Source organism: Chiloscyllium punctatum, chromosome 15 (genome assembly GCF_047496795.1).
Source record: "Chiloscyllium punctatum isolate Juve2018m chromosome 15, sChiPun1.3, whole genome shotgun sequence".
In the NCBI taxonomy this organism is placed as follows: domain Eukaryota; kingdom Metazoa; phylum Chordata; class Chondrichthyes; order Orectolobiformes; family Hemiscylliidae; genus Chiloscyllium; species Chiloscyllium punctatum.
Genome location: NC_092753.1, coordinates 15,183,128 through 15,211,101, shown reverse-complemented (window position 1 = coordinate 15,211,101; position 27,974 = coordinate 15,183,128). Strand labels below are relative to the sequence as shown.

Sequence of the window (27,974 nt, the reverse complement as noted above, 5' to 3'; positions counted from 1 at the left end):
AATGCGGAATACAGGGTTAATGGTAGGGTTCTTGGTCAGGTGGAGGAACAGAGGGATCTTGGGGTCTATGTACATAGATCTTTGAAGGTTGCCACTCAGGTGGATAGAGTTTGTAAGAAGGCCTATGGAGTATTATCGTTCATTAGCAGAGGGATTGAATTCAAGAGTCGTGAGGTGATGTTGCAGCTGTACAGGACTTTGGTTAGGCCACATTTGGAGTACTGTGTGCAGTTCTGGTCGCCTCACTTTAGGAAAGATGTGGAAGCTTTGGAGAGGGTGCAGAGAAGATTTACCAGGATGTTGCCTGGAATGGAGAGTAGGTCGTACGAGGATAGGTTGAGAGTTCTCGGCCTTTTCTCGTTGGAACGGCGAAGGATGAGGGGTGACTTGATAGAGGTTTATAAGATGATCAGAGGAATAGATAGAGTAGACAGTCAGAAACTTTTTCCCCGGGTACAACAGAGTGTTACAAGGGGACATAAATTTAAGGTGAAGGGTGGAAGGTATAGGGGAGATGTCAGGGGTGGGTTCTTCACCCAGAGAGTGGTGGGGGCATGGAATGCGCTGCCCGTGGGAGTGGTAGAGTCAGATTCATTGGCGACCTTTAAGCGGCATTTAGATAGGTACATGGATGGGTGCTTAATCTAGGATAGAAGTTCGGCACAACATCGTGGGCCGAAGGGCCTGTTCTGTGCTGTATTGTTCTATGTTCTATGTTCTAAGTGAAGGACAAGCCACGAGCAGAAAGTTGAGCTTTCAAAGCCTTCAGTTATCTTCAAAATAATCAACACTAACTACACCATGTATCCATTTCCTTGGCATCTTTAGATGTGGAAAAAAATGCCTCATATCATGTTCCCCCCGTAAAAGTCTTTATAAAGGTTCAAATTACAATCGAAATATACAAAGCAACCTGTCAAAGGAAAGAGATTTGTATTTACATCCCATCTGATTTGGAACTATATCACCATTACATCACGGTCCCTGGAATTCTCAGACAGCATGGCGTTCCATGTATAGGTTTTAATGGCTTCTCTTTCTAAACAGAAAGCAACTACAAGTCACATAACGATGTAAAGTAATAGTATGCAGTACACAAATGCATTTCCTTAAATAGTGTCCCCCTCCCTTTTTCACAAAGAACAAACATAAATTGCATCCACTATTTGCAGCTGCAAGTTGCCAAATATACATGGTCTACGAAAAAATGATCATTCGTGAACAAAAACTATTGTTCATTCCAGTCTGTCCCACACCTTTGTGGACTGTGTGCATGGAAAATCATGTCTCACCAAAATGACTGAGTTCTTGAAGGGGTGACCAAGAAAGTAGATGGGGGCAGTGCGATAGATGTTGTCTCCAAGGCCTTTGACAAGGTACCACATGGTTGGTTGTTGAGTAAGGTTAAATCTCATGCAATCCAGGGAGAGCTAGCCAATTAATTAGAGGGCTGTTTTTCAGTGTGGCGCTTGGAAAAGCAGAACAGGTCAGGCAGCATCCAAGGAGCAGGAGAGTCAATGTTCCGAGCATTAGCCCTTCATCAGGAATTTGGGGAGTTGGGGGCTGAGAAATAAATAGGAGGAGGGTGGGGCTAGGAGGAAGGTAGCTTGGAATGAGAGAGGTAGTTGCAGATGGGGGGGTGAGGGGGTGGTGGTGATAGGGCAGAGCGGAAGGTGGAGCAGATAGATGGGAAGGAAGATGGACAGGTGGGACAATTCAAGAGGATGGTGTCAACTTGGAGGGTTGGATCTTGGAAGAAGTCAATGATAGGGCCCTGAGAAGTTTTATAGAACAAAGAGATCTAGGGGGACAGTTCTTAGCTCCTTGCAGGTGGAGGCACAGGTAGGCAGGTGATGAAGAAAGCTTTCAGCATGCTTGCCTTCATTGGTCAGAGCACTGAGTATAGGAATTGGGGCATTTTGTTGCAGCTGTACAAGACATCGGTTAGGCCACATTTGGAATACTGCATGCAGTTCTTGTCATCCTATTATACAAAGGATATTATTAAAAGAGCGCAGAAAAGATTTACTAGGATGCGATCTGGACCGGAAGATTTGAGATATAAGGAGAAGTTGGATAGCCTGGGACTTTTTTCCCTGAAGCATAGGAGAATGAGGAGTGATGTTATAGCAGTCTATAAAATCATGAGAGGCATAGATAAGGTAGATAGCCAACAGATTTTCCCCATGGTAAGGGAGTCTAAAACCAGATTGCATAGGTTTAAGGGGCGAGAGGAGAGATACAAAAAGGGGCATTTTTTTCCAAACAGAGTGGTAACTGTCCAGATAGTGATGAAAGTGAGTACAATTTTGTCACTAAGTAATAATTAGACAGGTACATGGATGGGATAGGTATGAAGGTTGCTGAACCAAATGCAGGCAAATGTACAGTCAGAATATCTTACAGTAAAATGCCGTCCTGACTATCTGCCACATGAGTTCACCTCTGCCATCTTGATAGCAGTCTACAAACAACCCTATGTGGATGCGAAGAATTCCCTGGATGAAATTTACATTCTGGAGACAAAATTCCCCAAGGCGTTACCCATCACGGCCGGTGATTTCAACTGATCCAAACTCAAGAAGGTGCTGCCAAAGTCCCACTAACACATCTCCTGCCCCACAAAAGGACCCAACATCCTGGACCAGTGTAACACAACCATCAAACACACCTACCGCTCTACCCCCACCAGCACAGTTTGGAAAATCAGATCACAACGCTGTGTCCTGCCTCCCAGCTTACAAGCAGGAGCTAAAGCAGGAGGATCCTTCACAGAAAGAAATACAATGTTGGTCTGAGGCAATGGAAGATCATCTCAGGGACTAGCTGGAATCAGTGGACTGGACTGTATTCAAGTATTCAGGTGAAAACGTGGACATCACTGACTTCATTAGCAAATGCATGGATGACTGTGTGCCAAAGCCAATCTGGGTGTTCCCCAACCAGAAATCTTGGATAAAGAAGGAAATCTACTCCTTACTGAATACCATGCACTCAGCATTTAAATTGGATTACCCAGACCAATACAGAAAATCCACATATGACCTCCGCAAAGCTATCAGAGATGTGAAGAGGCAATACCAAGTTCAAGGTCCAAACCAACCATCCAGACATCCACTGTCTATGGGAAGTCCTAAACAACATAACGGGTTATGAAATGAAGCACAGCAAGATAGCAGACAAAAACACATCCCTCCTAGATGCGCTCAACACTTTCTATGTTCAGGTCAAGCAGAATGCTTGGCCCAGGGTGCCACCTGCCCTGATAGCGCCAGGCACACCTGTTCCCTCCATCACTGCTGCTCATGCCAGATCAGCCTTCCTCAGAGTGAACCCAAGGAAAGCGACAGGCCCAGACAGAGTCTAATCCTGTGCGGAGCAGCAGACATCTTCAACCTCTCCCTCAAACAAGCCGAAGTCCTCATCTGCTTCAAGAAAGACCATCATCATCCCAGGACCTAAGAAAGCACATGCAATGTGCCTTAATAACTACCACCCAGCGGCTCTGACCTCCATAATCATGAAGTGCTTTGAGAGACTGGTTATGATCCACATTAAGGTGGTAAAAACAATGACTGCAGATGCTGGAAACCAGATTCTGGATTAGTGGTGCTGGAAGAGCACAGCAGTTCAGGCAGCATCCAAGTAGCTTCGAAATCGACGTTTCGGGCAAAAGCCCTTCATCAGGAATAAAGGCAGTGATAATGAAGCATGGAGAGATAAGCTAGAGGAGGGTGGGGGTGGGGAGAAAGTAGCATAGAGTACAATGGGTGAGTGGGGGAGGGGATGAAAGTGATAGGTCAAGCAGGAGAGGGTGGAGTGGATAGGTGGAAAAGAAGATAGGCAGGTAGGACAAGTCCGGGCAAGTCAAGGGGACAGTTACTGAGCTGGAAGTTTAGAACTAGGGTGAGGTGGGGGAAGGGGAAATGAGGAAACTGTTGAAGTCTACATTGATGCCCTGGGATTGATGTGTTCCGAGGCGGAAGATGAGGCGTTCTTCCTCCAGGCGTCTGGTGGTGAGGGAGCGGCGGTGAAGGAGAAAAACACACCCCTTTCTTCATCAATACAGTAGAGATTGAGAGGGTTAAAAGTGTCAAGTTTCTAGAAGTAACAATAACTGTAATCTGCCCTAGACTTCCCACGTAGATGCAATGGTCAAGGTTGCACAGCAACATTTCTTCTTCCTCAGATGTCTAGGAAACGTGGCATGTCCATAAGGACCCTCATCAACTTTGACAGATGCACTGTAGAAACTATACTGTCTGGGTGCATAACAGCTTGGTAAGGCAACAGCTCTGCTTAGGACCATAAGAGATTTTAAAAAATTATGCACAGCCCAGACCATCATGGAAGCCAACCTCCGATCCATGGACTCCATTTACACCTCTTGTTGCCACGCAAAGACTGCCAACATCATCACAGACCCACCCCACCTTATTAATGCTCTCCTACAACCTCTACCATCAGGCAGAAGATAGAGAAACAAACACATGCACCAGCAGGTTCAAGAACAGTTAGACTGATGAATGGACACTCCAACTTCAAATAATGTTAATCTTGTTAATGTTGTTCTTGCCTCACACATCCTGTGTGGTATAACCTGTATGCCTCACTCAGTCCCAAGTTTTTATTCACTCTATGATCTACCGGTCCTTGCTTACTATGATCTGCCTGTACTACTTGTAAACAAAGCTTTTCATTGTACTTTGGTATACATGACAATAAATCAGATCGATCAATCAAATGAGACTTTTGACCATTCAACCCTCTAAACCTCTGCTGCATTAATGTGGGGGGGGGGGGGGGGGGGGGAAGGCGTGTTTTTCTCCTTTCTGAAGTCAATGATCAGTTCTTTAGTTTTGTCAACATTGAGATAGAGGTTGTTATCATTGCACCATGTAACCAAGATCTCTATCTCCTTTCCATATTCTGACTCACTGTTTGAGATTCATTCTACCACGGTAGGAAGCTTAATTGTGAAAAATTGGCAAGTTGGGCCAAAGGGCCTGTATACAGAGGAACCTCGGTTATCCAAGTATCAAATATCCAAATTTCAGATTATTCGAACAAGATTTCAAGGTCCCATAAAAACATTATATCAAAGAGGTAAGTGAATTTGGATTACCTGTACTGAAGAACAAGTGAAAGCGCTGGCAAAAACAAATAAACACAAGCATCTCCGGCAACAAAGACTGGATTTTTTTTTTAAATGTAAGGGTTAGTTACATAGCCCTTTGCAAAAGTGCTTTATTCCGGTCACTTTACTGGGCAGTTCATGAAAAAAAAGGCAGAGAAAGTAAACACGTGCAAGACGGTGCTTCTGTCTTTCTCTCATGACACTAAGTTCAGGGAAACTGATAAATGTTAGTGATTGTAGAAGCTGTTCAGGACCTTGTTTAATGCTGGGATTTCACATATTTATGTGATGATCCTTCTCAGTTCAGCCTGCAATTTGCAGAATGCAAAGATTAATTTGTTTAAACAGCAGACTCAAAGTTATAGACTTAAACAAACTCTCCAGTAGAGCACAGCATCACATTAGTATGGTTTCCCTTGTTTAAGGTCAAATTGACTCTCCGAATAATCAATTATCCAAACAAAATACTGCCCGCCCAAGTCATTCGGAAAATCAAGGTTCCTCTGTACATGCTGTACATCTCTATGGCTTTCTTGTCAGTTGGCTACAGCAAAGGAGCAGTTATTCTAGTTGTACATGTGTACCTGCAGTTGGGAATGATTTAGCTGGTCCTTCATGCTTACTATCATTGAGGTGACAACTTCTCTATACAAACTCTAAATAGTCAAATGGACTTTTGTTAAGCACTGAATGTTTACACACCATAGTTCTCTGATAATCAAGTTCTAGCAGGATACAATTTAGCTTTTTTGTCATTTGACTTTGCATTTGCCATTCACTTCTATTTCTGACTTCTGTAGTTTGATTAGATTAAATTAGATTAGGTTCACCACTGTATGGAAACAGGCCCTTCGGCCCACAACCTTCCAAAGTATAACCCACCCAGAGCCATTCCCCTACCATATATTTACCCCTGACTAATGCACCTAACACCATGGGCAATTTAGCATGGCCAACTCACCTGACATGTACATCTTTGTGGAGGAAACCCATGCAGACATGGGGAGAATGTGCAAACTCCACACAGACAGTCGCCTGAGGCGGGAATCGAACCTGTATCCCTGGTGCTTTGAGGCAGCAATGCTAACCACTGAGCTGTTGGAAAAGCAGTTGAATGTGGTGACATGAATCAGCGGTTTGTGCTATTTCCATGCCATCTGCATGCACGTTTCTCCACTCTAAGATTGTCTTGTATTCACTCCCTCTGCACCTGTTCAATTTTTACAATTCCTTTAGTGATTTCCATTTGAACAGGGATAGTGTGGAAATGATGTGTGGTGCCAAAGTTCCCAATTATTTATGAATTCTTCACTCAAATTACTTTTTTATTCACTAATGGGATGTGATTGTTGCTGGCTAGGTCAGCATTTATTGCACTTGAGAAGATTGTGGGAAGCTGCCTTCCTGAAACCTGCAGTCAATGTGCTGTAGGTAGACCCATAATGCCATTAGAGAGGGGTTTCCAAAGTTTAGACTCAGCAATGCAAAGAACAGCAATATGTCCAAGTCAGAATGGTGAGTATCAGCTTGGAGGGAAACTTGCAGTGGTAGCGTTCCCATGTATCTGCTGCCCTTGTCCTTCTCGAAGGAAGTGGTCGTGGGTTTGGAAGGTGTTACCTAAGGGACTCTGGCGAATTTCTGCAGTGCATCTTACAGATGGTACACACTACTGCTACTGAGTATCAGTGGTGGAGTAAGTGAATGTATGTGGATGTGGTGCCAAGTCAAGTGGGTTGCTTTGTCCTGGATAGTGTCAGGTTTCCTGAGTGCAGTTGAAGCTGCACCCATCCAGGCAGTGGGGAATATTATACATCACACTCCTGATTGTAGATGATGGACAAGCACTGGGGAAGTGAGTTACTCACTTCAATATTCTTAGCCTCTGACCTGATTTGTTGCCTGTGTATTTATGTGGTGATTCCAGTTGAGTTTCTGCACTTGCCTTATACTGAGGACCACCACTACTCTTCACAACATTAGTAAACCATAAAAGAGTGAAATTTGCTTACAGACATTCCACAAACTCATTGAGATCCATTGAAATAAACCCCAATAATCAAAATAGTAATGACACTATAGTGATAAGAGGGTCAACCAAGTGGACTTCACAGAATGAGTTCCCTGATTGAGGCGGTTAATCTGGTCCAGAGTGCCCCAGCCGACAAGAATAAACAGGTGTAAAGAGCACTGCTTGTCACTGGCTACTCAGGTGTTTCCTTTCTTTCTGGTGGTGGAACATAAAGGTTCACGCACTTTTTGCTCTTCACTGTGTCCTACGCCTGCGCGCATGCGCGCACACACACACACACAACATGGATACCGGGAAAAAGTAAGCACTACCGTTGTTAGGCGGTAGCGTGGGGGAAAATAAAGAGGAAATAAAAACAGAAAAAGACAGAAAAAAAAGACAAAACTTCAGCTTCACCTCTCCCCCTTACCACTTCCTCCCAAAAACAAACTGGTGTGAAGGGCACTGCTTGTCACTGACCACTCAGGTGTTTCCTTTATTCATGTTCCACCACCAGGAAGAAGGTTTGATGCACCTGCTGTTCATTCACTGTGTCTTACACTTGCACTTACAACATGGGTGCTGGGGGACAAAAAATAAAAAATTTAAACAGGTGTGTTCCCTCTGGGCATGGACTCTGCCTTGGTACTGGAAACTGTATTGTGAGGATTTTGTAAATTCTATTAATGTATGTGGGTTTTGTAATTAATTGTGTTTGAGTGCACGCCAGAGTGGTCTAGTCAGTACACGGAGCAGCCAGGAATTGGAGGGTCGCACAAGGGGTGGCTGGGGATTAGGCAGCCAATAACGTGCCCGTAGGAAAGCTGGTCATGGGGCAAGCAGCCAGTACGCAGGCTGGTTGGGAGCCAGAGGGTCGATGACCAGCCAGGAGGGGCTTGTCAGTATGCAAGGCGTGTAGGGCCAGGCAGCTTATAGCGTCCTCACAGGTGTAGGGCAGGCCGGTCGGTCAGTACACGGGGAGGCTGAGCCAGGTGGCCGACAGCCGCCTGTAGGAAGGCCAACCGGGTGAGGGCCAGTCAGTACACAGGATAGCCGGTCCTTAGGAATGCTGGCCAAGAGAAACGGTCAGTCAGTGCATGGGGCAGCCGGCTGTTGGAAGGCCAACAGCTCGACTGCAGGAAAGCAGGTCAGGGTTGGTTTGGTTAGTACCTGGGGTGACTGGGAGCCAGCCGCAGACGACCGTCCCAGAGGAAAGTGGGCTGGGGAGAGAAACAGTCAGTACACAGGGCGGCCAGAGGTGGAAAGCCAATAACCAGCTCATAGGAAAGTGGCCTGGGTAGTCTGGTCAGTACACGGGGTGACTTGAAGCTGGATGGTTGATGACCAGCCTGGAGGAAAGTGGGCCTGGGGACAGTCAGTCAGTATGCAGGGCAGCCAGAGACCAGAAGGCTGATAACTGTCCTACAGGAAGGCTAGCCAAGGATGGTGCAATCATTATGTGGGGCGGATGGGTGTCAGGTGTCTTTTTAAAGCTATATTGGGTCTATGCTCTATGCATTGTTTTTTATTTAATTGTTACAGTTATCTTTGTGGTGAATGGAAGTTGGATTTGAGCTTTGTCCTCATCTCCCTGAAAACTGGTTGAATGGTGGGGTTTGGAGTTTGGGGTTTGGCTTTGCTGCCCTTCCCCCTGTATAGAGTGTTTTTTTTGTGTGTGAACTGCTGCTTTCTGTTTATTGTTAACTGTATTTTGTACTGTTTAATGAAATTTTTAAAAAACAAGTGTGAAGGGCACTGCTTGTCACTGACCACTTGCAGCTACTTGTGTGAAAATGCTGCATGTGTTCTATGTAGTGTATCTTTTCCTATGATTCCAGTCACCTTATGGCAGTGTACCTATTTCACTTGTGCATTGTTACTGTTGTATTGTATTTTGTGTATAACTATGAATAAAAAAAAATAAACAGGTGTGTCAGAGGTCCTGTTCACTCTGACAGCTGGCTCTGAGGAAGCCAGACCCACTGTCAAGAACTATGCACATGTAAATATCTGGTGAGTTGGTGATGGGATACAGGTCTCTGTGGAGTTCGTTCAGTGGTGATGAGACAAACAAAAATAAACTCTAAGAAATTCGCTTGCAACAGCCATCTTTGAATTGGGATAAGCATTTCTGGCATCAAGGTGTTATTTGGGTAGATTGACTTGTTCAATCCTGCCCTCAAAGAATTGGCTCAGTATGTGGAATGCACGAGTTATTTTTTCGAGGCAAAGGGTATAGAGATTTATAAAATCATGAAGGGTATGGAGAGGGTAAATAGAAAAGGTCTTTTCCCTAGGATGAGGGAGTCAAGACCTAGAGGGCATAGGTTAAGGTGAGGGGAAAGATTTAAAAAGACACCTAAAGGAGCAACTTTTCCAAGCAGAGGATGGAATGAGCTATCTGAGGAAGTCATGGAGTCTGGTACAATTCCAACATTTAAGAGTTATCTGAATGGGTATACGATGAGTTTAGAGGGATATGAGCCATTTGCTGGCAAATGAGACGAGATGAGTTTAGGCAATCTGGGCAGCATGGATAAGTTGGACCAAAGGGTCGGTTTCTGTGCTATATGTCTCTAATACTCTATGACATTGGGATAGATAAAAAAAGCAATGAGCAATTCTCCTGCTAGCTCGTGGACACGCAGCTCTTTCAGTTATTAGGAGTCTATTTTTCCCTGAGACAACAGATACTAAAATCTTTGAAGAGTTGATGGATTTGGTTCAGGAATTTACATCCATGAGCCTCCTCTAATTCTGAGATGTCATGCAGTTTACTCGGCAGTTCGAGAGTCCGGAGAATACATATTGGGATTTTTGACTAGGTTAAAGAGAACAGGCTGAGGCATGTGACTTTGGTTTAACCCTTAATAACATGCTGAGAGACCATTTGGTATGTGGGATTAATGTTGTAACCATGCAAAAGCACCTACTAGCTGAAGTCCAACTGGACTTCAAACAGGCACTATATCTGTCTTGGAACAGTTAAATTGCTTAGCAACCCAAGTCAGAACCAATCAAAATAAATGTCTGGTTAAATGGTCACCCACTTTTAATGGAGGTTAATATCAGTGTGACTGTATCAGTGATTACAGAACCAGTCTTCAACAAAATTCAATCTGGAATTAAGTTTTCATAAGACCTCAGCTAGACTGAAAACCAATACCAGGGTAACCTTTACAGATTAAGGATAGAACTTTGGTTCCCATCCTGCTCAATCCAAAAAGATTTCAATTCTGTTTGTGATGGCCCCTTTATTTTCCCCCATCACCAACAGCTGTTTTAATTTTGCCAGGACCGGATTGTTTTGTATCCACAGTCTGATATTGGGACTCTTTGTTGGAAGGGTGTCAGAAAATTTAAAACCAGAGTGGACTCTTCCAGCAGCGAGGACAGTATTTTATTATAGGGAACAAGAGTGATTGTCCAGAGGAAAGTTCGCCATCAAATACTAGTTGAATTTCACCAGGGTCATCCAGGGGTGTCCAAAATGAAAATGTTGGGAGAAATGCTGTTTGTCATTTTCATAAATGACCTGGATAAGGGGGTAGAAGGATGAGTTAGTAAACTTGTGGATGACACTCAAGTCGGTGGAGTTGTGGACAGTGCGGAAGGATGTTGCAGATTAGAGAGGGACATAGATAAGCTGCAGAGCCGGGTTGAGAAGTGCCAAATAGCGTTTAATGTGGAAACATGTGAGGTGATTCATTTTGGAAGGAGCAACAGGAATGCAGAGTACTGGACTAACGGTAAGACTCTTGGTAGTGCGGATGAGCAGAGAGATCTCAGTATCTATGTACATAGATCCCTGAAAGTTGCCACCCAGGTTGATAGGGTTGACAAGAAGGCGTAAAGCGTGTTAGGTTTTATTGGTAGAAGAATTGAGTTTCTCTGGAGTATTGCATACAGTTCTGGTCACCCCATAATAGGAAGGATGTGGAAGCTTTGGGTGTAGTGCATAGGAGATTTACCAGGCTATTATCTAGTATGGACGGAAGGTCATATGAGGAAAGGTTGAGGGACTTGAGGCCGGTTTTGTTAGAAGAAGGTTGAGAGGTGACTTAATTGAGACATACAAGATGATCATAGGATTAGATAGGGTGGACAGCCAGAGCCTTTTTCCACAGATGGTGATGGCTAGCACGAGGGGACATAGCTTTAAATTGAGGGGTGATGGATATACGACAGATGTTAGAGGTCGTTTCTTTAGGGTGTGGAATGCCCTGCCTGCAACAGTAGTAGACTCGCCAACTTTAAGAGCATTCAAATGGCTATCGGGTAATCATATGGATGATAATGGAATAGTGTAGGTTAGATGGGCTTCAGATTGGTTTCACAGGTTGGCGCAACATCGAGGGCCAATGGGCCTGTACTGCGCTATAATGTTCTATGTTCCAAGTTATGTTTGGTAGCCAGATTGGATGAAGCTAAGCTGTGTTGGTGGGGCAGAGTCCAGCATCCAGAGTGCTAACAAAGGACAAAAACTACCGCTAGAAGCTTCCTCATATTCATGGGAATGGCCGGGTAAACTCTGGACTCGGTTACATGTCATCTATGCCAGTCCTTTCATGGGCTTAATGTTCTTAGATATTATGGACACTCACTCAATGGTTGGATGTGTATAGAGTCCGTTCATCAAACATCGGGACAACAATAGAAAAGGTGTCAGCATCTTTTGCATTACATAGACTCCCAAAATTGTTGGTCATACAACAAACCATCAAACAGCAGCAGGGAATTAGAGTATTTGCTAAAGTCAAACAGCATGTGGCATATTAGGACAGCTCCATACCATCCATCATCCAATGATCTGGAAGAAAGAACAGTCCAAGCTTTGAAGACAGGCTTAAAGGAACAGTCTACGGCTTCACTAGAGACCTAGTTTGTGTTAGTTTTTCAGACCACCTCTCCTGCAACTACAAGGATAGCTCCAGACTTGCCAATGAGGAGAAATCTCCACATCAGGTTAAATCTGATCTTCCTAGACCTGAGATGAGGGTGAAATGGGATTAGGAACAATAATGCTGACACAAGACTCCTCTAAGTCAGAGAGGCAGTTTACTTCAGGGGATGAAGTTTGGTGCAGAAACCATGGAAATGGCCAAGAGCCACAGTTGACGCAAGGTCAGGTCCTGTGATGTACAAAGTTTAGAAAGGTGAAGTGGTGCGGAACAAGCGCATGGACCACATGAAAGCTGCAAATTAACGAATGGAGCAGGAGCAAAAAATAACCAGCCCCTCTGAATAGGCAGAAATGCTGTCGGAAGCCATGGGTTTCCCCGCCATCTAGTGAAGAAACCTAAGAATCTGAGACAGACACGGTAAATGTCACAGCCTTGACTTGTTCATCACCTGAAAAGAATGAATTTCTTCTGAGATGTTCCAGGTGTAAGGGACTATGGTCTAGTACACACTGCATGTGTCAGAGGCTGAGTCAGAGCAACCAGACCCAGTGCGAAAAACAGAGGCTACAATAAGAAGAACAGGCTTCCATTCTTGGAAGTTGGCTGTGAACAGCCTCAATGAAAGAGCTATGGCTGACATACTAACAGCTGTGTCAGAGGTTCTGTTCACTCAGAGCTGGCTCTGAGGAAACCAGACCAGTGTCAAGTACTACGCATGTGTAAATAAAGGGTGACCTGGTGAAGGGATACCGGCTCTTTGGAGTTATTGAAAGACTAACTTTTTGAAAAATAACTACTTCTAGGTTCATCCATGGTCTGTCTGGGATGGCATGCATCATGAGCAACTGTTTAGCTTGCTTAGCTTGGTATGTCATCATTTCATCACTACTTCTTGCAGCACTTGGAGAATTGCAGCTTCTTGCACAGTTGGGATGATCCTGTCATCCTTCTCTGCCATTTTTCTATTTCCCATTATTAACTTTTCTGACCTTGCTTACAAATGGACTCATTCACCTGAACTAAATTTTTTCTTAACTGTAAAAGTTTTTACAGTCAATTTAATGTTTGCTTGATTATGTTCATTTCTATGCTTCCTTTCTTTATTAGTTCCTTAGTTCTTTTTGTTTCAGAAAAGCTTCTCAAAATACTCATATTTATTACTATTTGACCACATCAGAAGTCTTTTCTTTCCACGTTATACATTCGCTAACTTTCTTTGTCAGCCATGTTTGACTGACATTTTTTGAGTTTTTGCAGCTTGAAAGATTGTATTGTTGTTTAAGCCACATAAGAATTATTTAATGACTATCCATTGCTGATGTGCAGTCATACTTTTAAACCATTCTCCCACTTCCCTCAGACAACATGCACCTCATGCTTTCATAACTCTCCCTATTCAAAATTAAAAACCTTTTAGATTGAACTACCTCACTTCTTAAAAAAATGCAACTTCTACCATATTGAGACCACTCATTCCTTTTACAAGATTATTAATTATCATTCCATTTTTATTTGCTTCAAAATAGCCTGTCCTCCAGTCAGCTCTTCAACATGCTGCTCTTAGAAAACCATCTGAAGATACTCCAGAAATTCATGCTCCACAGCTTTACTGCTCAATTGATTTACCTAGTTTATATGCAGGTGGATGTCACCCATAATAACTGCATTGTCCATGCTACAAGCTTCTCTCATTTCCCAATTTCCACCCTACACCAGTCCTATGATTCAGTGGCCTATTATAACTCTAACCAATGTCTACTGCCCTTTGTTCTTCTGACACCCTCCCTTCCAACTGTACTCATCCAATCCTTTATAATCAGCACAATTCAACCTTCTTTTCCTTCTTGTTTGCCTTCTTAAACCTCGACTACCCTTGAACATTCATTTCTCAATCCTAGTCACCATGTTTCTGTAATGGCAATTAGATCATAACTATTTATTTCTATTTGTGCCTTAAAATCATCTATCTTATTTCAAATGAATGCATTCAGTTACAGCATCATTAACTTTATCTTTTTGACATCATTCTGCATTCGAGACATACTCAATTCTTGGCTTTACTTCTCCTCTCCAAGTCTCCCTTGCAGCTTTTTATTTCCTATTATCAATTTAACTCCCTTCAAATTACACCTCACACTCCCAACACTCCCGACAAGTTGGTTTAAAATCAGCCCCCAGAGTACTTGCAAATCACCCTGCAAGCATACCTTTCCCAAACTTGTTCAGATGGGACAAGTCCCATCTGCAGCAGACCTGATCACAACGCCTTAGAATTCTGATGTTTTCCTTCCCATACCAGTTCTCCAGCCACATGTTCAATTGCTTGATTCGTCTGTTCCTATGGAGGCTAGCATGTGGCACTGGGAGTAACGTTGAGATTACTGCACTTGAGATCCTACTTTTCGATTTCCTTCTCAACTCCCAGAATTCTACTTTCAGAACTGAACCACCTTATTTCTTTTGTCACTGGCACCAATGTTGACCATTACATATGAGTGACCTGAATATTTTGAGGAACAATCACTGGATGTGAAACATTAACTGATTTCTCTCCTCAGATGCTGCCAGATCTGCTGGGTTTTTCCAGACATGTCTGTTTGTGTTTCTGATTTCTAGCATCCACAGTTCTTTGAGTTTTTACCAATATCACCTTGCTGCATCTTGATGAAGTGACCAGGATGTTTGATGAGGACAGGGCAGTAGGTGTAGTCTATATCGATTTCAGCGAGGCCTTTATGAGGTTCCATATGGTAAACTGCTCTGGAAGGTTAGCATGGAATCCAGGGCGTGCTGACAAATTGGGTACACAATTGGCTTGACGGTCAGAAGCAGAGGGTAATAGTGGAAGGATGTTTGTCAGACTGGAGGCCTGTGACTAGGGGAGAGCCTCAGGGGTTGGTGCTGGGCCCACTGCTGTTTGTTATTCATATCAAGTGATTTGGTTGAGAATGTACAAGGTATGATTAGTAAGTTTGCTGATGACACTAAAGTAGGTGGTATTGTGGACAGAGAGAAATTGCAGCAGGACCTTGATCATCTTGGGAACTGGGCCGAGAAATGGTAAATGGAGTTTAATATAAATAAGTGTGAGGTCTTGCATTTCAGAAAGCCAAATCAAAGTAAGAGTTTCATGGTGAATGGAAGGGCCTTAAGGAGTGTAATGGAACAGAGGGACCTTGGCATTCAGGTTCGCAATTCTCTGAAAGTGGAGCCACACGTAGGTCGGGCAGCGAAGGCAGCTTTTGGCACACTGGCCTTCATCAGTCAGGGCATTGAGTATCGAAGTTGGGACGTTATGTTGCAGTTGTACAGAAGATTGGTGAGGCTGCACTTGTGAGTACTGAGTTCAGTTTTGGCAACCTTGCAGTTATTAAAGCATATTATTAAAATGGAAAGAATGCAGAAGAAATTTACAAGGATGTTGCCAGAACTCAATGGTCAGAATAATAGGGACAGGTTAGACAAACTAGACTGGGACGGGGGGGGGGGGGGGGGGGTGGGGGGGGCGGGTTGCTTAAAGAGATATAGAAGGTCATGAGAGATATGGATAGGGTGAATGCACTCAGTCCTTTTCCCAAGGTTGGGGAATCATGGACTGGAGGACATTAGTTTAAGCTTAAAGGGGAAAGAATAAAAGGAAATCTGAGGGACAACTTTTCTTTTTTTACACAGAGTGTGGTAGGCATGTGGAATAAGCTGCCAGAAGAAGGGTTGAGGCGGGTATATTAACAACATTTAAAAGGCATTTGGACAAATACATGGATATGAAGGATATGGGCAAAGTGCAGGGAAGTGGGGTTAGTGTTGTAGGCCATTTTGGTCGGCATGGACCAGTTTGGACAAAAGGCCCTGTCTCTGTGTTGTAGGACCACAGATGCTGTAAATATGAAACAAAAACAGAAATAATTGGGAAACATCCTTCACTCACCATCCAGCTTGGCAATCAGAGGGAGCCTAACCTACCTGGCATACTTGAAGCAATCTAGAGTGTACAGAACCTGTGGGCAGTCAGAGCATGTGGCAGTTAACAGCAAGGTAACTCTCTGCAGGAACTGTAAATAGTAGGGGAACCCAACTAAGGACTGTAAGAAGTCCAAGAGTTGCAATTTGTATGAGGAAACAAGTCACCTCTACAAAGCCTGCTCAAGACAGGGGGCCTTGGAGAGGTTAAATATTTGGGCAAGGGTGTGGCAAATGGAATATAATGAAGGATAATTACAGAGGAGTGGTGCTGTATGTCTTTAAATGCACAAAAGTGAATAAATCCCCAGGACCTGATCAGGTATACCCTAGTACTCGATGGGAAGCTAAGTGGATTGCTGGGTCCCTTGCTGAGACATTTGTATCATCGATAGTCACAGACAAGGCACCGGAAGACTGGAGTTTGGGTAATGTGGTACCACTAATTAGGAAAGGTGTTAAGGAAACGCCAGGGAACTGTAGACCGGTGAGCAAGTTGTTGGAGAGAAACCTAAAGGACAAGATTTGCATGTATGTGGAAAGCCAAGGACTGATTAAGGATAGTCAGCATGGTTTTGTTCATGGGAAATCATGTCTCTCAAACCTGATTGAGTTTTCCTGAAAAAGTAACAAAGAGGACTGATGAGGACAGAGCGGTGGATGTGATCTATATGGACTTCAGTCAGGTGTTTGACAAAGTTCCTATGATAGACTGGTTAGCAAGATTAGTACTCATGGAATACAGGGAGAACTAGCCATTTGGATACTGAACTGGCCCAATGCAGGTGGTGAAGGTTTACTTTTCAGACTGGAGGCCTGTGACCAGTGGTGTGCCACAAGGATTAGTGATGAGTCCACTGCTTTTCGTCATTTATATAAATGATTTGAATATGTTGGCAGATGACTCCAAAATTAGAGATGTAGTGGACAGCGAAGAAGGTTACCGCAGAGTACATTGGGATCTTGATCAGATGGACAAGGGCTGATGTGTGGCAGATGGAGTTTAATTCAGATAAATGAGAAGTGCTGCAATTTTGGAAAAGCAACTCAGTACAGGACTTATACACTTAATGGTAAGGTCCTGGGGAATGCTGCTGAACAAAGAGACCTTGGAGTGCGGGTTCATAGTTCCTTGAAAGTACAGTCACAGGTAGATAGGATAGTGAAGGTGGCATTTGGCATGTTTTCCTTTAGTATAGGAGTTAGGCCACTTTTGAAATATTGTGTGCAATTCTGGTCTCTTTCCTATCGGAAGGATGTTGTGAAACTTGAAAGGGTTCAGAAAAGATTTACAAGGCTGTTGCCAATGTTGGAGGATTTGAGCTATTGGGAGGAGCTGAATAAGCTGGGGATGTTTTTCCTGGAGCATCGGAGGCTCAGGGGTGACCTTATAGACATTTATAAAATCACGAGGGGCAAGGATAGGATAAATAGACAAGAGATCTAACCTTGATAACGAGTCTCCCATGAAAAACCTCGTTGAATGTCTTTTCTCTGGGTGACAAATTCCAGAACTACAGAGGGGAAAGATATAAAAGGAACCGAAGGGGGTACTTTTTCCACACAGAGGATGGAATGAGCTGCCAGAGGAAATGGTGGAGGCTGATAAAAGTATTGCATTTGGAAGACATCTGGATAGGTATATGAATAGGAAGGGTTTAGAGGGATATGGGCCAAGTGTTGGCAAATGGGACTTGATTAGGTTAGAATAACTGGTCAGCATGGATGAGTTGGACCGAAAGGTCTGTTTCTGTGCTGTACATCTCTATCACTCCAATGTGAAATCTTCAATTTTGGCAGAAAGAACAAAAAAGAAGAAATTATCTAATTAGTGAGAGATTGCACAGCTGAGCTGAAGAGGGATTCAGGTGTTCTCATGCATGAATCACAATAAGTTAGTAGTTTGCAGGTACAGCAAATATTGGGAAACTAACAGAATGTTATCATTTGTTACAAAGGGAAATTAATACAGAAGTAGAGTGTGACTACATGGAGAGTAGTGTGTACTATATTGATTATTTTATTTAAGGAAAGATGTAAATGTATTAGAGGCAGCTCAGAAAAGGTTTATCAGATGACTAATACTGGGAATGAGAGGGATGTCTTATGAGGAAAGGTTGGACAGATTAGGCTTGGATCGGCTGGAGTTTACAAGAGTAAGAGGTGATTGTAATGAAACATAGAAATGAGGAATCTTGACAAGACAGTTATGGAGCAGATGCTTTTGGAGAATCTAGAACTAGGGCCAATGTTTAAAAATCAGCAGTCACCCACAGAAACAAATGTTAAAACCAATGTTGAAACCCTCAAAAGAATTCTGGTGTTTTGAACTCATCCTGTAAAGGTGGCAGAAGTAGACTCCTTTAATATTTTTAAAGTAGAAGTTGATACTTATTAAGCAAGGGGGTGAAAGGTCATCAGGATAGGAGACTATAATCAGATCAGCCATGGTTATTTGAATGGAGGAGGAGGATTGAGGTGCTAAATAGATTACACCTGCTCCTAGTTCGTATGTTTGTATGTAACATTGTAAAGTCCCAAACAATTAAACACAGAACAACCAATTCTGTACATTTAGGTGTATGTTTTTAAATTGAACATTTTTCTCAATACGTTAATAAGTGTCGAGGAAAAACACCTACAGCCAATCTAGAATCCCTGTATATGCACTCACTTACAAATTAACTCCATTGATGACATGGATTACTTCCATTACTTTGAAAGAAGTTTAAGCTACATTTCAAGGACCCATCACCAGATATAGACTTCTTGCAGGCAATACAGAACACCTCTTACAAAAATATTTATCTTTACTGCTCCCTAAACAAAATTCCATTTCTTTCTTGTACTTCAAAGCTATTTTGTATCTGTCAATGGGGCAGATTAGTGGACACCATTTTCAACTCTAGCTCCTTGAAAACAAAGACTCAGAATGCAGATTTTGATTTTAGTTAGAGTAATAAATTGGGTTTCTGCACAATTTCCAAAACAATTACTTCCTAATAATCAACTTAATATTGCTGCATTTTAATAGTTACAAGTGACGTTCCCATTCTCAAACAAACAAAGAAAGGAAATATAATCTGAATTTAGTACCACATATCTCAATGGGACCATAGGAGGCAATAGGTGATGTAAACAATGACTCTTACCTGACCGAATGGCAAATTGTTTGGCCAGCTGTTCAGTGATGTCAGCAGCATATACAGGACTGTCTTGCTGCATGATTTCATCTGTCAAATCAAACAAAATAATAAGTATTAACTCCAGATGAAATTTAGAAAATCTGTTTTTCCTTCTACTCAGAACAATTAATTATATAAGTATTTCATTATACTGCAACTTCTGATCATTTGTTACAATCTTCTCAGAGTGTAGTAAATTCAACCGTATGACTTAAAAGAATGAAACATCAAGATTTCACACTTTACAACATCTACCATGACAAATAACGAAGAATAGCATAAATGCTCAAATGGTGCTGTAGCTCTGAATCCTCAACCCTGCAAAAAAACTTTTTGGAGAGGAGGGGCAAGTGGAAAATTAAGACAGGAAGTATTTAATGAATCTGTTGCTCATGAAGGCATCAGAAAATGTACAAGTTCAACCGTCATTAAACAATTTTCAAAATCAAGATTTCCAAAACAAAACTCTAGGTCTTTCGACATTTGAGAAAATGGTCTATACCTAAAAGAGTTTTTTGGAGATAAGGTATTCTTGTAGAGATCCAGGTCCTGCTGAGATTGATAAAAGTAGTTATGAATTTGCTTAAAAGCTAGATCAATTCTGCAGAACAGCACGCTATTAAAAATTCTACTTTTTGGTACTTTTTAAAAAAAATCATATTTAAGGGGGAGAAAAGTCAGTACTTGCAATTTCAATCAATTTTTGCTGATATAAACCTAAAAGTTCTTATTACAGGATTGGTTCTGCCTGACTGCTTCCAGAAATGAACACAGTGAGGAGCTTGTAAATTCACAGCTTGATTGATACGTCCAAGTGGTCATAAAGACATTAGCTGTCTTTGGTGTCAGATTATGAATTTAAAGTTTGTTTTTTCTGGAAGAGATCAAATGATTGAAGGAAATTAGGACTCAGCGATTAAGTACTTGAAATTATTTAAGTATACTTTCATCAATTAGAATTTTTAAAAATAATTGTGTAAGTCTGCGATAGATGCTTCAAATGTTCTCTTATTTCATCTGAGCATGGACCTTGACATCTGCCCATGCTGGATACCAGGTGACTTTGCCTGGAGATTGCAACGGAAAAGAATGGTGGGTGTGAGGTCTTTTCTGACCCCAGGTTAAAGTAAAGAGTCCTTTTTCCTCCTTGAAATTTCAGACCCAAATGTCAAAAGTCTTAAGAGTGTTGAAAATGCCAGACTGTAAATAGTTGCGCTTTAAGCTGTCCATTTAGTTCCAATGGGAAATATATCACAATAATGGATAATTAGCATTTCAATCTAGATACAAGACCCATGTGATTTATATTGATGTAGATAAGGATGCATAAATACCCAAATGCAGCAGTGGTGTCCCTACCTCTGGGCCAGGAGACCTGGGTATTAATAACTTGGAGGAAGAAAGTGAATGTTCCCACCCCCATCCACCACCATTCCCCTCTGCCTAGCTGAGCTCATTCTCACCTTGAACATCTTCTCTTTGAACTCCTCTCACTTTCTTCAGGTCAGAGGGGTTGCCATGAGTACCTGCATGGGCCCCAAGTTTTCCTGCCTCTTTGTGGGGTTCATGGAAAACTCCTTATTCCAATCCTATTCCAGCCCCCAACCACAACTCGATGATAATATTGGCACTGCATTTCTCTGTCCTCCAGAAGTGGCAAAGTTTATCAATTTCACCTTCAATTTCCAACCTGCTCTCAATTTCACTTGATCCATCTCTGACTCCCCCCTTCCTCAACATCTGTTTCTGTTTCTAGGAATAGGGCTTGCCAGCAATATTCATTATAGATCCACTGACTCCCACATTGACTATACAGCCTCACACCCTGCTTCCTGTGAAGGCCTCCAACTATTCGACAATGTGTCCACTAAAACATCCACCTTCTTCCTCAACCAAAGATTCCCCAGCACTTATCCGATTGGGCCCTCAGCCGGGTCCAACCCATCTCCAACATTTGGGTCCTCACTTCCTCTCTTCTCTCCCACAACAGCAATAGGATTCCCCCTTGTCCTCACCTACCATCCCACCAGCATCCACATGCAGAGGATTATTTAGCTGCTATCTCTCTCCCTCTAGCTGGATGCCCCCACTAGAAACACATTGCCCTCCCACTCCTTGTCAGCCTTCCACACGGACAGTTTCCTCTGGGACACACTGATCCACTCCTTATTCAGTCCCAACATCCCCCCACAGCCTGACTGTACCTTTCCCTGCAACTGCAGAAGTGTAACACCTGACCGTTTACTTTTACCCTCCTCAGTAACCAAGGGTTCAAACACACTCTTTAGGTGAAGCAGCATTTAACGTACACTTCACTCAATCTAGTCTAACTGTATTCATGGCTCACAGTGTGGTCTCCTCTATATTAAGAGAACAAAACATAGACTGAGTGATTGTTTTGCAGAACACCCATGTTTTGTACACAAAAAGACCCTGAGCTTTCAATTGCTGCCACTTCAACACACCACCTTGTTCCCTGGCTGACATCTCTGCCGCAGGCTTGCTGCAGTGCTCCAGCAAAGCTCAGCACAAGCTGGAACAAAAGCACCTCATTTTCCATTTGGGAATTCTGCAACCTTCTGGGCTCAATGTTGAGTTCTAGGCAAAAGTGAGGACTACAGATGCTGGAAACCAGAGTTCAGATCAGAGTGGTGCTGGAAAAGCACAGCAGGTCAGGCAGCATCCGAGGAGCAAGAAAATCAACGTTTTGGGCAAAAGCCCTTCATCAGGAATAGAGGCAGGGAGCCTCCAGGGTGGAGCGATAAATGAGGGGCTCAACAACTTTAGGACTTGAGCTGGTCACGTTTCCTTACCCCAACCAGGCCTCGTTGTCACATAGTCTGCTACTACACACAACCCATTGTTGGCCACTAACAGTTCCCATTAATATCTATTCATTCTCATAGCCAGGTCATTATCCACTCTTTTAGGTAAAAGCAATAACTGCAGATGCTGGAAAGCAAATACTGGATTAGTGGTGCTGGAAGAGCACAGCAGTTCAGGCAGCATCCAACGAGCAGCGAAATCGACGTTTCGGGCAAAAGCCCTCATTCCTGATGAAGGACTCGTTGGATGCTGCCTGAACTGCTGTGCTCTTCCAGCACCACTAATCCAGTATTATCCACCCCTTTGTCTGTTTAACTGTCCTCTCTTTTTCAGCTGTATCTCCACCCATTGTTTACTGCTGAACCCTGCCCCCACTCTATCTTCTGCATAAAAATTAACATTTTCCTAGCTACCATCAGTTCAAAGGAAGAGTCATTAGAACTGGAAAGTTAACGCTGATTTCTCTCCACAGAGGCTGCCAGACCTTCTGAGCTTTTCCAGCAATTTCTGTTTTTGTTTCTGATTTCCAGCATCTGCAGTTCTTGCAGCTTTTAAAAAAGTGAATGTGCTGTAGCCAAATCTGCAGGCAACACAAAACTAGCCAGGCACGTGCAAGAGGGATACAAAGTTCACAGAGAGATACTGATAGGTTAAGTAACTGGGCAAAACTTTAGCAAATGGAATATAGTTCCATATGAAAAATGTGAAGTCCCTTATTTTGGAAGAGAGAACAAAATAATAGTATTATTTAAAAGGAGAAACAGTTCAGAAAGCTGCAACACAACCTCACTCTTTCTCACATTGTATTCCACCTGGCATTTCTTTGCACATTCTGCTAGCCTGTCCAAGGGCTTCTGCAGCTTCCTCACTTCCTCAATATTACCTGTCCCTCCACTTATCTGTTTCATGTGCAAACTTAGCAACAATGCTCTCAGATTCTTTGTTGAGAACATTAATGCATAACGTGAATAGTTGTGGTCCAACAGGGACCCCTGCAGAACTCCTCTAATTTAGGCTGCCAACTTTAAAAAGACCCTTTATTCCTGCTCTTTTTTTTCCCCAGTCAGCCAATCCTCAATCCATGCCAGCACCTTGCCCCTAATACCACGTCCTCTTACCTTATTTAGCAACCTCCTGTGTAGCACCTTCAGAAAGGCCTCCTGGAAATCCATTGATAGTGCAGATAATCAATAGATTACCCATCTGTCTCTTCTTTGTCCAACCTGCTCATTATTTCTCCAAAGAATTCTATCAGATTTGTCAGTTAAGATCCCCCCCTCCTTGAAGAAGCCGTGCTGACTCAGCCCTAGTTTACCACGCACTTCCAAGTAGTCTACAATCTCACCCTTAATAATGGACTTTAAATTCTTACCAATGACCAAGGACAGGCTAACCAGTCAATAGTTTCCTGTCTTTTGCCTCCTGCCCTTCTTAAACAGGGGTGTTACATTAGCCATTTTCCAGTCCTCTGGGACCATTCCTGACTCCAGTGATTCCTGAAAGATCACCACCAATGCCTCTATATTCTGTTCAGCCATCTCCTTCAGAATGCGGAGGTATAGTCCATCTGGTCCAGATGATTTACTCACCTTCAACATTTCGGCTTCCCCAGGACTTTCTCCTTACTGATGGCCGATACACTCACCTCTGCCCCCAACTCTCTCGAAATTCTATTATGCTGCTGTGAAAACTGATATGAAATGCATATTTAGCTTCTCTGCCATTTCTTTGCTCCCCATCACTACTTACCAAGCCTCACTTTCAACACACCAACTCTGGCCTCTCCTTTACCTTTTAGATATCCAAAAAAAAGCACTCTTGAAATCTCATTTTGGATTACTAACTAGCTAACTCTCAAACTTCATCTTCGCACCCCCCCTCCCCTCCCCCACCCAACCTTTGCACTTTTTTAGTTCCCCCATGCTGGTTTTAAGGCTTCCCAATCCTCTGGCTTCCCTCTAATCTTCACCACATCATATGTTTTCTCTTTTGCTTTTAGGCTGTCCCTGATCAGCCATGGTTGTCTCATCCACCCCTCAGTATGTTGCTTCTTCCTTGGGATGAATTTCTGCTGTGTCTTTCGAATTACCTCCAGAAACTCCTGCCACTGCTGCTCCACCATCTTCCCTGCTAGGCTTCCATTCTAATCAACTGTGGCCAGCTCATTCCTCATTTCTTTGTAGTAACATCAATTGTAATACCATTACATCTGATTCAAGCTTCCCCCTCTCAAACTGCAGGGTGAATGCTATCATTTTATGGTTACTCTCCCTGAGGCATTCCTTCACTTTAAGCTCCTTAATTGCATGTCACCAAATCCAGAATTGCCTGTTCTCTCATTGTCTCAATCACAAACTGCTTCACAAAATTATCTCAGACATGCCACAGATTTTTTTCCCTGAGGTCCACTACCAACCTGATTTAACCACTACATTGAAATGTTATGTAATTGTATTGTATAGTGCCTTTCTTATATGTCTTTTCTATCACCCCATTTATTTTCTTCTTAAAACCATGATGACTGCTAAGAGGCCTGTACACAACTCCCATTACTGTCTTTTTTCCTGTATGGTTCCTCAACTCTACACACAGATTCTAAGCCTTCTATATTACTACTTGCTATTGATTTATGGGACAGTCTGCTATCACACGTGATTCGTTAATGCTAATTCACTGTAATGCGATTAACGAATTGGGGACCCTGTTTCTAAAGAGCGAACTTTTAAAACATAGCTGTAACAGGATTATAACGGCAACACTAAGCGCTGTTTCTAAACCACAATTTTTTTTTTATAATGCATGTTTGCACAAGAACGCAACCATTACGTTATAGAAGAACTACCTGTAATTTCATTTCTTACTATTTCTCTGCCCATCTGCCTGTCCTTTCAACAGGACATGTATCTTTGGATATTTAGTCCCCAGCCCTGATCCCCTTGCAGCCACAAGGTATGTCCACGATACCCACAACATTGTACCTGCCAATTTCAATCTGCATTACAAGCTCATTCATATTCTGCATGCATTTAACTACAAGACCTTCAGTCCTGTCTCGGTCATCACCCTTCTCATAGCTGCTATGCCTAAAGTTAGATTTCTGACCCATTCTATACTCTCTGTCCTATCACTGGCCCCTCTCGTCACTTAACTTTTCTCCAAATTTTCCATACAATTGAACTTATTCTCCCATACTATTTAATTTAAAGTCCCATCCACAACTCTCATTATGCAATTCATCAGGACTTTGATCCCTGCATAATTTAACTGGAGCCTATCCCATCGATATTGTCCACAAATTTAAAAATAGCGTTTTTAATTTAAAAGCCTGCACTATTAATAGAAATTATGAACAGTGGTCCCAGCTCCAATCCTTTAGGATGCTAGTTCCCACACTGCCACTCTGAATTCCTACTCAATTCTTAACCTCTACTTTTAGCCAGTTACATCTTCATCTGCTAACTGCCCTGATTCTGCATAGTTTTCAACTTGTGACAGCAAAATAAAAGTGTCCAATTCTCCTTCACTTTCAAAATGAACTCTTAACTGCCCTCTGAAAGAGCCCAGCAAGTCACCAAGTAAAGAGAAATTAGGGATGCTGATCTGGCCTGTAAAACCCACATCCCATGAAAGAAATAAGTATAAATGGTAGTGGGGCTTCAGAAAATTACAGGATTCCATCCTTTTCCACCATGAATTTGCTACTGGATTAAAACTAACATTGGCCAATGGGCAGGAAACAGTAAGTGGGAATAAAAGGTTTCTTTTTCAGGTTGGCAATCCACGACCAATGGGTTTCCACAGGGACAGTGCTAATATCAGAAATGTACTGAAGCCAAATTTGCAGATGGACACAAACTTGGATGGCAAGACAGGATGCAAGAGGACGCCAACAGTTTACAGAGGGATATTGATAGGTTAAGTGAGTAGGCAAAAAAAGTTGACAACTGGAATATAATTTAGGAAAATGTGAAGGTTTTCATTCTGGAAGGGTGAACAAAAGAAGAGTATTATTTAAATGAAGAAAATCTGCAGAAATCTGCAATGTAAAAAAAAGGACTTGGGATGCATGTACTTGAAACACAAAGCTAGCACACAGATACTACAGGTAATCAGAAAAGTCCTTATTTCAGGAGGGTTAGAGTGTCAGAACAAGAAAGTCTTCCTGCAGCTATCAAGCGTTGAGAGTCTTTGAAACTCCTTGCCAAAGACTAGGGGGTAGAATCCTTGTGTATATTTAAGGCTGAGACAGATTGATTCAGTAGGGGAATCAAGGGTTAAGGGAAAAAGGCAGGAAAACAGACATGAGGAATGTTGATCTTTGAAGGTTGCCACTCAGGTGGATAGAGTTTGTAAGAAGGCCTATGGAGTATTATCGTTCATTAGCAGAGGGATTGAATTCAAGAGTCGTGAGGTGATGTTGCAGCTGTACAGGACTTTGGTTAGGCCACATTTGGAGTACTGTGTGCAGTTCTGGTCGCCTCACTTTAGGAAAGATGTGGAAGCTTTGGAGAGGGTGCAGAGAAGATTTACCAGGATGTTGCCTGGAATGGAGAGTAGGTCATACGAGGATAGGTTGAGAGTTCTCGGCCTTTTCTCGTTGGAACGGCGAAGGATGAGGGGTGACTTGATAGAGGTTTATAAGATGATCAGAGGAATAGATAGAGTAGACAGTCAGAAACTTTTTCCCCGGGTACAACAGAGTGTTACAAGGGGACATAAATTTAAGGTGAAGGGTGGAAGGTATAGGGGAGATGTCAGGGGTGGGTTCTTCACCCAGAGAGTGGTGGGGGCATGGAATGCACTGCCCGTGGGAGTGGTAGAGTCAGATTCATTGGCGACCTTTAAGCGGCATTTGGATAGGTACATGGATGGGTGCTTAATCTAGGATAGAAGTTCGGCACAACATCGTGGGCCGAAGGGCCTGTTCTGTGCTGTATTGTTCTATTGAATAACAGAACATGTTCAAGGGATAAATAGCCTACTTCTGTTCCTATTTTTTATGATGTTAGGGTCTTCTTAACATGACATTTTGGGTTACTCATAGGAATATCACTGGGAGAGAAAAGACAGCAGAGTTGCACAGTGAGAGAAGAGCAGTTTTTAAATGAATGCGAAGCAGCAAGCCAATGTTCTGAGTCATCTTGCTCTCTCGCCATGGATGCTACCTGACCCACTATGATCTCCAACATTTATTGTTTGCAGTACAGATTCCAGTATCTGCATAAATTTGCTCCATCATAATGAAGAGGATCGGTTCAGAGGTGTGAAGAGCAAGAGATGGTGCTAAGTGGTTGAGTAGGGATGCAAGGAAGAAGAGAGTCAGAAGGGAGATATCTGGCACGTAAACATGAGTAGTGTGAAAAGACGCAAGGACTCAGGATGTAGGAGGATGAAAGGTGACACACAAGAAACCAAGAACAGAAGCACGTGCAGACAGTAAATGGCTATGGAAAAACAGATTACTTGAAACAGAGTGCAAAAGATCTAGAAGTTAAAGAGGTTACTCATGCTTACTTACATAGCAGGTCATTATGTTGAAATGTCCCAAAAAGTTTCATATTGAAATATTTTTGAAGCGTAGTCACTACTCACAGACACCACACCAATGAATGACAAGCTAACTGCTTTTGGTAATGGTGAATAAGACATATATACTGATCAGGATTTCTTTCACTTCCTCAAAAAAATGCCTTAGGTGTGCACCAACACTGGCACCTGGGCCTTTGGTAGAAGGTAGCATCTCCAAGAGTAACCTTAATTTAAATTGTGTGCTCATGCCAAAAAAGACCAGCAGCAACCAAGACACAACATATTGGTGTAAATAGAGTAGAGTTGCTTTTTATTTGTCATTTCTAGCATATACAAACTGATACAGTAAAAACAGGACAGTGTTCCTCCAGGACTGAGGGTGCTGCTCTTGGAGCAGTATTAAAGCAGTGTGCTTTGAAAAACTT

General features: G+C 42.7%; 1 protein-coding gene across 6 annotated transcripts in view; it reads right to left on the bottom strand.

Annotated features, from left to right (window-relative positions):
• Window positions 1-27,974, bottom strand: part of mcf2la (mcf.2 cell line derived transforming sequence-like a) — a 221,492-nt gene that overhangs the window by 133,098 nt on the left and 60,420 nt on the right. For all 6 annotated transcript variants that reach the window (XR_011962520.1, XR_011962521.1, XM_072584719.1 and 3 more), the window contains exon 2: window positions 19,162-19,242. Coding sequence is in view for 4 of the 6 variants with exons in the window: in XM_072584719.1 (XP_072440820.1) it covers window positions 19,162-19,242 (81 nt within the window). In the remaining 2 variants the exon portion in view is untranslated. The remainder of the gene's footprint in view (window positions 1-19,161; window positions 19,243-27,974) is intronic.